The sequence below is a fragment of the Haliotis rufescens genome, unplaced genomic scaffold, assembly GCF_023055435.1.
Source record: "Haliotis rufescens isolate VD_foot unplaced genomic scaffold, xgHalRufe1.0.p SCAF_34, whole genome shotgun sequence".
NCBI classification, from domain to species: domain Eukaryota; kingdom Metazoa; phylum Mollusca; class Gastropoda; order Lepetellida; family Haliotidae; genus Haliotis; species Haliotis rufescens.
In genome coordinates this window covers 370,852-382,500 of record NW_025964046.1, presented here as the reverse complement: position 1 = coordinate 382,500, position 11,649 = coordinate 370,852, and the positions used below count along the sequence as shown (strand labels likewise).

Genomic DNA, 11,649 nt, shown 5'->3' with positions numbered 1-11,649 from the left:
ACACACCTGGGAGACAATCATACTACAGTTCACCTGGTATATGTACAGACTAAAGCATCTTTTGATATACATCTTTTAGTGGATATCTGTCTTTGCTTAGGTATTTGAATTTGATTTGCTGTGTAGATTTGAAGTAATGTTATGCCACTTTTATTGTGTTCATCGAGTGTAATTGAATACAGTTTTATTGTAATCTTCGGAATGGCATTTGGAGGAAATAAATATTAATCTCTCTCACACATCAAGCTTAGAAATAACAAGCGTACAGTAAACTACGGTTATAACGAACTTAAAGGGGGCACTAAATTTTGTTCGTGATAACCGTAGTTCGTTATAAGCACATATACAGCATAATTACAGCAAATTGTCGGGACCAAAAAAAGTAAGTTCGTTATATCCGTCAGTTCGTTATAACCGTAGTTCGTTATAAGCATATATACAGCATAATTACAGCAAATGGACGGGGCCAAAAATCTGTTCGTTATGTCCGTCAGTTAGTTATAACCGTGTTCGTTATAAACGTACTTTACTGTACTTCTTTTGTCACAAATAGTAAAATTTCACAGATTGTTGAAATTCCCTCTTCATACTCAAGTACAACAATTGATTGAAACATGTTTACAAGTTACCGTCAATGGCTGTCACAAACGCTATTGCTATTTTTTTCGAACATGATGCAAATTTTCTTTGTAGATCTTCAGTATGGCAAACCTTTTCATAGATATGTTTGCCATCTTTTACTTTCAGGCGAATCATGTACCTCCATAGATACGTACCTTTATTTGCTGCAAACGAGTGCCAGTTACATACAGAAGAACCACGGAAAGGACACCGTCAGCCCATATATTATAGGTAAAACTATGATACTCTCCTGCGTGCCTTATCGGTGTAAAAAATGGAAAGGGAATTTAGCAAAACGCCTACATTGTACATACCGTATTCGACGTAATAAGCGCCCTGCTCTAATGAGCGCCCACATTTGCTAATATATTGGCTAGAGAACAATCCAAATTAGCACCCCTTCCGATTGGTCAATGTACAAAAGACTTATTTATTCGCGTATAATGCGCACTCGTGTGTTATATGCACCCTTAATTATGGGCATTTAAATTCTGGAAAAATATAGTCAAATTAAAAACATCACATTTTTAAAAGTAATCCCATATATGATATACAACGGACAAATGTATCAGAGAGGTAATTTTTAATCATTAATGTCCAAAGAAGGATTTTAATTAACGGGGGTAACCATAATTTGTTCCAAGCACCTACGGTATTCAGTAATAATATCAACAGTTTAAATCATTAGTCCCAAGCACGAGAATCTGATGGCACACAAGTTCAGTAGCGTGTATGGCCACCATATGCGTTGACAACTGCCACACAACGCCTCCACATGGACCTTGTGATGCTTGTGAACACATGATTGGGAAGACGACGCCATTGTTGCTGCAAAATGGTGCCAAGATCTTGCAAATTCTGTGGTTGGTTCTGGAGAGTGCGTAGACGAGCATCCCAGACGTGTTCGATGTGATTGAGGTCGGGAGACCTTGACGGCCAGTCCATGACGTTGATTCCCGTATTCTGAAGGAAATTCCTTGCTGTGTGGGGTCTGGCATTGTCGTGTTAGAAGATCAAACCGGGTCCATGTGCTGCCATAAAAGGCAGAAGTTCTGGTGCCAGTACCTGGTCGCGGTAAGCAGCAGCGTTGAGGTTGCCACGGATGACAAGAAGCCTGGAACGTGCATTGCCACAGAAAGCACCCCACACCATGACACTTCCGCCTCAAAATCTGTCAACTTCCTGTACACAACACTGGGCGTAACGTTCATGACGGCGCCTCCACACCCTCGTCCTACCATCAGCAAATCGAAGATTAAATCGGGATTCATCACTGAAGACGACTTGATTCAAACCAATTCTTTTGAATCCATCGTAAGTGTCGCTGTGCCTACAATTGACGTTGACGTATGTGTAATTGAGTCAGAATCGGCCCGCAGTATGGCCGTCGTGCTTGAAGGTGAGCAGTTCTCAGACGGTTTCGAAAATCGGTTACGGAGGTGACGTAAGACAATCTGCCAATCCTCTGCATGTGACGTCACACGTGGTCGACCTGGCCGAGGGCGATCAGTGATGGTACCCGTTTGCTGTAGACGCGTCTGTAAATCATAAACAGTCCGTCGACTACAACCCATCGTTCTTGCGACTTCAGCTACGGACGTTCCCGTCTGCAACATGCCGATGGCACATTCACGTTGCACATTTGAAAGGCGTGGGATGACAAATGGCCGTAAAGACTTTTGTTTTCTCGTGTTTTTCTTTTTTGTTAATGACTGTTAACAAGTATGGCTGAAAACACGTGTGGTATTATGGCCACGTGACCAGTTGCACGTGAAAAAACACTTTTGCCACTATAGTGCTGTGCACATGATTTTGATCGATTCACCTGCAGAAAAACGGGTGTTATATGAAGACAATACGTGGCCATTACTGTTTAAATACACAATAAGGGCCCACAATGATAACTGGTCAAAATGTTAAAATTTTAGGATTGTGAAGTTTTTAATTTGGTTCAGTATATATCTGTCGTATATAAACATTTCAGGCTGTCAGCATAAACCACGAAATTTATCTTTCAACTCTGTTTTTATCACCAAAATAATATTCTAATAAGGGCCCCCTATTTTTAATTTTTAATATTCTTCACAGGTGATGCTACCCCCGCCTATTTCTCATTCAACGAGTTCTGGGACATGTTGCCTGGGAACGAGGGATGCAAAGAGCCGTGCGTGACAAATCCCGACCTCATCCACCATCTGAACCCACGAGCGAGACTTATACTGTCTCTCAGGAGCCCTACAAACAGGTGACCGCCTCCGTGGTCTAGTGGTAGAGCGTCCGCCCGGAGAGCGGAAGGTCCGGGGTTCGATCCCCGGCCGCGCCATACCAAAAGACGTTAAAAGATGGTACTTGTTGTTACGCTGTCTGGGGTTCGGCATTAATATAAGGGGCTAAAACAAGGACTGGTCGGCTCGGAGTCAGTATACTGTGTCTGAGTGGGGTATTCATGTTAAACTGCGGCATGGTATCTCAGTGGGCTAGCACTATAAATCGGCATCAGTCCGGACTAGTACAAACACACACACGTACATGCACGTCGCTATATAAGTGCATTAATCTTGGACGCGACGTTAAACCCAATTTCACCTCACCTCACCTCACCTCACCTCACCTCACCTCACCTCACCTCACCTCACCTTCAAGCAGGTGTCAGCCTGACTGTCAAAGGCATTTTCCGCAATAGTACTGGAACAGTATAGTGAAAACTTATTCCCAATGCCAGTGTATACTGCATTATTCGACATGTTAACAAGCCCAACACGTAGGTTAAGCAGCAGTTTGATGGGGACAGTTTTAGAGAAGGTACCCCTGTCTCTTAAAGTGTTTCGTAATGTATAAATAAATATATAAATGTTCTTAAGAATACCGCATATCTTTCCAAACAAGGTGTTTTGTATTAAATAATCTAATAGGTCATAGTTACCTGTGAAGATCAGGGTAAATAGGTCTTGCCGTAACATGAGATTCGGTGAATTGGTTGATGCATGTCATCGTATCTCTTTTGCGTGGATCGATGCTCATGATGTCAATCACTGGATTGCCCAGACTCGATTATTTACAGACCGCCGTCATGTAGCTGGAATATTGCTGAGTGCGGCGTTACAAAACAAACAATACAAAACAAACACACGTTAATATATAGACAATGTAATTAGCACACAGAATATGAACATTATATACAAGTTTGAGACATTTGTCATTTGTCCCCCAGTTTGTGCTGAATAATTTATATCAAATAACCGAAATGTTCATACATGTATCCATAATCCACCAAGCCATGTTAAAATGTATATACCGTATTCGACGTAATAAGCGTCCAGGACGCTCTCAAAATTAGAAATAGGGGGCTCTTATCAGAACATTATTTTGTTGGGAAAAACAGAGTTGAAAGATATATTTCGTGGTTTATACTGACAGACTGAAATGTTTATATGCAACAGATATATTGTTCCAGAATTTTATTGCCGATAATTAAGAATGCATATAAGACACGAGTGCGTATTATACGCGAATAAATAAGTTTGTGTACATTGATCAATCGGAAGGGGTGCTAATTGGGATTGTTCACTAGCCAATATATTAGCAAATATCGCCGTGGGCGCTTATTAGAGCGGGGCGCTTATTACGTCGAATATGGTATGTCTGTCCAGTGGATTTTTGAAACAAACCGGTGTCTGAAGCTTAAAGTGGAGAGGGTAAACGATACAGTAAACTACGGTTATAACGAACTCAAAGGGACCATTAATTCTAGTTCGTTATAACCGTAGTTCGTTATAAGCGTGTTCGTAATAAACGTAGTTTACTGTATTTTGATTTTTCGTTATGTGGCCCTGATGGAACCATTGATTGGTTTACGTTCTTGTGTTTAACATGATAAAGTATAATCACACAATTTTTTATTATAATGTATGTAATATCTAATTGAAGATGATGTTGATGTATTTATATAAATGTTCAATATTTTGTAGGCTGTACTCTTACTATTTCCACAAGGCCGGCTTTTCAAAGAGGAAAGTGTCAAAACAAGCCTTCCACGACCTCGTTGTAAGAGAGATCAACGTGTTTAAAGACTGTCTAACGTCACAGTCCCTCCGCGGCTGCTGCTACAACTACACCAACTTCTTCTCTGGGACACACGAGGTAGGTGTGTCTGACACCATCTTTGTCTCAGGCGACCCGTGAAGATCCGGGGTAAATTAGGTCTTCATCAACCCATGCTTGCCGTAAAAGGCGACTAACGGGATCGGGTGGTCAGGCTCGCTGACTTGGTTGATACATGTCATCGATCCCAATTGCGTGGATCGATGTTCATGGTATAAATAAATGGGTTGTCCAGTCCAGACTCGATTATTTACAGACCGCCTTCATATAGCTTGAATATTGCTGAGTGTGGCGTTAAACAACAAACAAATAAACAAACAAACTTTATCTCAGGGCACGGGCGTTCATGTAGCACACATGTATCTCATACATAAGCGGGAGGCGTGTCTGATATTATCCTTTCTCATACACGCGAGGGTGTGTCTGATCTGATACCATTGTCCGAGCGCAGAGACAAATGTTGTTTGAAATATATAAAGGTCAGAATGACAAAACAGTGGACATTCGTGTCTGATATCAAAGGTAACTGTGAGCTCTATAGGGTTAAACAGGGCTAATAATGTGTCAGATATCATCACATTACCTGCGGCAAAGGTAACTGTGAGATTGATATGGTAACACAGGGCTAATAATGTGTCCGATGTCACAAATTACCTGCGACAAAGGTAACTGTGAGATTGATATGGTAAGACAGGGCTAATAATGTGTCCGATATCACAAATTACCTGCGACAAATGTAACTGTGAGATTGATATGGTAACACAGGGCTAATAATGTGTCCGATGTCACAAATTACCTGCGACAAAGGTAACTGTGAGATTAATATGGTAACACAGGGCTAATAATGTGTCCGATATCACAAATTACCTGCGACAAAGGTAACTGTGAGATTGATATGGTAAGACAGGGCTAATAATGTGTCCGATATCACAAATTACCTGCGACAAAGGTAACTGTGAGATAAATATGGTAACACAGGGCTAATAATGTGTCTGATATCACAAATTACCTGCGACAAAGGTAACTGTGAGATTGATATGGTAAGACAGGGCTAATAATGTGTCCGATATCACAAATTACCTGCGACAAATGTAACTGTGAGATAAATATGGTAACACAGGGCTAATAATGTGTCTGATATCACAAATTACCTGCGACAAAGGTAACCGTGAGATTGATATGGTAACACAGGGCTAATAATGTGTCCGATGTCACAAATTACCTGCGACAAAGGTAACTGTGAGATTGATATGGTAACACAGGGCTAATAATGTGTCCGATATCACAAATTACCTGCGACAAATGTAACTGTGAGATTGATATGGTAACACAGGGCTAATAATGTGTCCGATGTCACAAATTACCTGCGACAAAGGTAACTGTGAGATTAATATGGTAAGACAGGGCTAATAATGTGTCCGATATCACAATTTACCTGCGACAAAGGTAACTGTGAGATTAATATGGTAAGACAGGGCTAATAATGTGTCAGATATCATCACATTACCTGCGACAAAGGTAACTGTGAGATTGATATGGTAACACAGGGCTAATAATGTGTCCGATATCACAAATTACCTGCGACAAAGGTAACTGTGAGATAAATATGGTAACACAGGGCTAATAATGTGTCCGATATCACAAATTACCTGCGACAAAGGTAACTGTGAGATTGATATGGTAAGACAGGGCTAATAATGTGTCCGATATCACAAATTACCTGCGGCAAATGTAACTGTGAGATAAATATGGTAACACAGGGCTAATAATGTGTCTGATATCACAAATTACCTGCGACAAATGTAACCGTGAGATTGATATGGTAACACAGGGCTAATAATGTGTCCGATGTCACAAATTACCTGCGACAAATGTAACTGTGAGATTGATATGGTAAGACAGGGCTAATAATGTGTCCGATATCACAAATTACCTGCGGCAAATGTAACTGTGAGATAAATATGGTAACACAGGGCTAATAATGTGTCTGATATCACAAATTACCTGCGACAAAGGTAACCATGAGATTGATATGGTAAGACAGGGCTAATAATGTGTCCGATGTCACAAATTACCTGCGACAAAGGTAACTTTGAGATTGATATGGTAAGACAGGGCTAATAATGTGTCAGATATCACAAATTACCTGCGGCAAAGGTAACTGTGAGATAAATATGGTAAGACAGGGCTAATAATGTGTCCGATATCACAAATTACCTGCGACAAAGGTAACCATGAGATAAATATGGTAAGACAGGGTTAATAATGTGTCCGATATCACAAATTACCTGCGGCAAAGGTAACTGTGAGATTAATATGGTAACACAGGGCTAATAATGTGTCCGATGTCACAAATTACCTGCGACAAAGGTAACTGTGAGATTGATATGATAAGACAGGGCTAATAATGTGTCCGATATCACAAATTACCTGCGACAAATGTAACTGTGAGATTGATATGGTAACACAGGGCTAATAATGTGTCTGATGTCACAAATTACCTGCGACAAAGGTAACCGTGAGATTGATATGGTAACACAGGGCTAATAATGTGTCCGATATCACAAATTACCTGCGACAAAGGTAACTATGAGATTGATATGGTAACACAGGGCTAATAATGTGTCCGATGTCACAAATTACCTGCGACAAAGGTAACTGTGAGATTGATATGGTAACACAGGGCTAATAATGTGTCCGATATCACAAATTACCTGCGGCAAAGGTAACTGTGAGATTGATATGGTAACACAGGGCTAATAATGTGTCCGATATCACAAATTACCTGCGGCAAAGGTAACTGTGAGATTGATATGGTAACACAGGGCTAATAATGTGTCCGATATCACAAATTACCTGCGACAAAGGTAACTGTGAGATTAATATGGTAAGACAGGGCTAATAATGTGTCAGATATCATCTCTCGTTAGCTGAGACATAAGTGATAGGGCATAAGGGGTCGGTGTGGGAAGGGCCGTATGTTGCCCATCGTGTGAAGCTGATCATTGCTCTTGTACTGAATGTGATTATAATTACAGTTAACTACGGTTATAACGAACACGCTTATAACAAACTGACGGATATAACGAACTTACTTTTTTGGTCCCGATAATTAGCTGTATTATGCTGTATATATGCTTATAACAAACTACGGTTATAACGAAATTAAATTAGTAGTCCCTTTGAGTTCGTTATAACCGTACTTTACTGTACGTCGGTTTGCTGAATTAAGATATCACCAGACAAAAGTGTTTGTGATTAAAAAGAGGACGGCGTGGGAAGGGTCCGCTTTGTTGATCTGATATCATCGTTCATGTGAGTGAGTGAGTGAGTGGTTTTACGCCACTTTTAGCAATATTCCAGCAATATCATGGCGGGGGGCACCAGAAATGCAGGCCGAAACTTTGCGTATTAAGTGACAAGAGGCAGGTTGGTCAGCATGCAACAGTAGAACGGTCTACGACCGATAATAATTATGGTGGGCTGTCATGTCACTGTAGAAAGCAAAGAAGGAAATAAATTGTGGTCTGAGGCCATATGACACACCCTTCTTGTGTAATATAAAAATGTTGACACGTTTCTTGTATCCAGTTCGATGTCCTTTATACAGACTGGCAGTCCTCCTTCATATAGCTTGGTACCTATACAAGATGCATATGCATATGATGACACGGAGTCTGACAAGTTTGGCAGCCAGAAGTGTTTGCAGACCCAAGTCGTGGGTTCAGTTCGTCTCTCTGTGTCTGAAACCAATCTTTGGTAATGCTTCAATATAGCTAAAGGGTACATAAAACCACTAACTCACTCACCAGACAAAAGTGTTTGTGATTCAAAGAGGACGGCGTGGGAAGGGTCCGCTTTGTTGATCTGATATCATCGTTCATGTGAGTGAGTGAGTGAGTGTGTTTGGTTTTACGCCACTTTTAGCAATATTCCAGCAATATCATGGCGGGGGACACCAGAAATGCAGGCCGAAACTTTGCGTATTAAGTGACAAGAGGCAGGTTGGTCAGCATGCAACAGTAGAACGGTCTACGACCGATAATAATTATGGTGGGCTGTCATGTCACTGTAGAAAGCAAAGAAGGAAATAAATTGTGGTCTGAGGCCATATGACACACCCTTCTTGTGTAATATAAAAATGTTGACACGTTTCTTGTATCCAGTTCGATGTCCTTTATACAGACTGGCAGTCCTCCTTCATATAGCTTGGTACCTATACAAGATGCATATGCATGTGATGACACGGAGTCTGACAAGTTTGGCAGCCAGAAGTGTTTGCAGACCCAAGTCGTGGGTTCAGTTCGTCTCTCTGTGTCTGAAACCAATCTTTGGTAATGCTTCAATATAGCTAAAGGGTACATAAAACCACTAACTCACTAACTCACTCACTCACTCACTCACTCACTCACTCACTCACTCACTCACTCACCCACCCACCCGACAACCCACCCACCCACCCACCCACTCACTCACTCACTCACTCATTCACTCACTCACCCACCCACTCACTCACTCACTCACTCACTCACTCACTCACTCGCTCACGCGCTCGCTCGCTCGCCCGCTCGCCCGCCCGCCCGCCCGCTCGCTCGCTCACTCACTCACTCTGATAAATCTATTTAATGCTCTGTCTCCAGATTGATCTGCAGCGAGGTATTTACCATGTATTTTTGTGGGACTGGTTGAACGTGTTTCCCAGAGAGCAGCTCTACGTCCTAAAGTTTGAGGAATATTCTAGGAATGTTTCACACTATCTTGCAGAACTTTTCAAATTTCTTGATTTACGTGAGTATACTAACCCTATAGAATAAGTATTGTCCTCTCCATATTAACTTCATTTTCCCTGTCAGTATTCACAATGTTATTACTATTAATATAATAATATTATTATTCCCAAAAAAGTAGTACATAAAATGGTAGTTTTGAGCGTTGCACCATGTGCCCTGCTCCTGCTACCCCCGGCCTGTTCTGTAGTGTGCATACAGAACAGACTTGCTTTGGTAGGAAGGAAGTGGAATTTTTTATGAACCTCAGAATATGTTTTCGGCCACTGCTTCAAGACACACTATTCTCTATCGGATAAAGTCAAACAAATTTGGTTTCAGACTATTCGGACAACTATTTTTGTGAAGGAACAATTACTTTTAAATGGAAGGAATAATCTTGAAATCTTAAAAAAAAATGTCAGAAGTCCTGTCCATACGATTCCGACTGCCTGACCCGTGAAGATTCCGGGGTAGAATAGGTCTTCAGCAACCCATGCTTGCCGTAAAAGGTGACTATGCTTGTCGTAAAAGGCTACTAACGGGTTCTGGTGGTCAGGCTCGCTGACTTGGTTAATGCATGTCATCGATCCCAATCGGGTTGATCGATGCTCATGATGTCAATCATTTGATTGTCTGGTCCAGACTCGATTATTTGCATATAGCAGGAATATTGCCGAGTGCGGCGTTATACAACAAACCAACCAACCAACCGACCGACTGCCATGATTACGTGTTTAGGAATCACTTTGTTTGTTTGTTTGTTTGTTGTTTAACGCCACACTCAGCATTTTTCCAGCTATATGACGGCGGTCTGTAAATAATCGAGTCTGGACCAGACAATCCAGTGATTGATATCATGAGCATCGATCCATGCAATTGAGATCGATGACATGTATCAACCAAGTCAGCGAGCCTGACCACTCGATCCCGCTAGGAATCACTACCAAATTTTGTGAAACCAGGTGTTCAAACGAAGGAACGTTTGTTTACCTAAGATGAATTATTATTTACAGGAACATTATCGGAAACAGAATTGACAAACATCGTTGACCAGAAGGTTGCTTATCAAAGGCGTTATGGCCAAGACGTCGGGGACATGATGAACGAGACTCGTCAGCTACTTGATGAATTTTACAGACCACACAACGAGCAACTGTCCTTATTGATGGGACGCACAAACTTTAATTGGTGAGACGTTTACCCAGTACATAAACCTCATGCTGTGAAACTTCAGATGCAAATGAAAACCACGAACTGTTATTGGTCAGAGATGACGTTGTGTATCTCCTGTAAATTGACATGTGGTGTTTTAGCACCATTCCTTCATGTACCACCCCATGAACCTTATTAAAATAAATGAATCATCTTCAAAAATGTGTTTTTGTATTTAATGTTCATATGTTATTTAAGGTCAAATATTCAAGGTCGACCGCCTCCGTGGTCTAATGGTAGAGTGTCAGCACGGAGAGCGGAAGGTCTGGGGTTCGATCCCCGACCGCGTCATACCAAAAGACGTTAAAAGATGGTACTTGTTGTTATCCTGTCTGGCGCTCGGCATTAAGGGGCTAAAGCAAGGACTGGTCGGCTTGGAGTTAGTATACTTTGTCTGAGTGGGGTATTCATGTTTAACTTCGGCATGGTATCTCAGTGGGCTAGCACTATAAATCGGCATCAGTCCGTACTAGTACAAGCAGCCACACAAACACACACACATACATGCACGTCGCTATATAAGTGCATTAATCTTGGACGCGACGTTAAACCCCATTTCACCTCACCTCAAATATTCAAGTCCTTACGCACACATATTATACCAAAGAAATCCTATTTGGCTTTTAGTGAAACTATTTGTTTGGCTTTTGGGGTTTAGCTTTGGCTTAAGAGTTGGTCTCAGGGTTCATGGCGGCATGTCTATCTTGCAAGCAACCACGCTAAACACGTGGACCACGCCTCCTGTCTTCTGTGGATAAAACATTAAATGAATAAATCTGCCATCACTTGTAGAGAAAGACCATGACAGACATGTGTGTACCATCATCCACGAGGAAAGACAGCATCATGTACATTTGTGTATCTATATCACCTGTGTAGAAAGACCAAGAGATATGTTTATATCCACCATAATCTGTAACGAAAGACCATGACAAGCGTGGATGTG

The 11,649-nt window shown here is 41.4% G+C and overlaps 1 protein-coding gene across 1 annotated transcript in view; it reads left to right on the top strand.

Annotated features, from left to right (window-relative positions):
- The window catches only part of LOC124123834 (carbohydrate sulfotransferase 15-like), an 11,576-nt gene extending 755 nt beyond the window's left edge, over nt 1-10,821 (top strand). Inside the window, exons 2-6 of the mRNA XM_048380997.1 lie at nt 748-852; nt 2,710-2,866; nt 4,590-4,761; nt 9,363-9,510; nt 10,505-10,821. Of these exons, the coding sequence (XP_048236954.1) occupies nt 748-852; nt 2,710-2,866; nt 4,590-4,761; nt 9,363-9,510; nt 10,505-10,683 (761 nt within the window). The 3' untranslated portion in view covers nt 10,684-10,821. The remainder of the gene's footprint in view (nt 1-747; nt 853-2,709; nt 2,867-4,589; nt 4,762-9,362; nt 9,511-10,504) is intronic.
- Nucleotides 10,822-11,649: the final 828 nt, after the last annotated feature.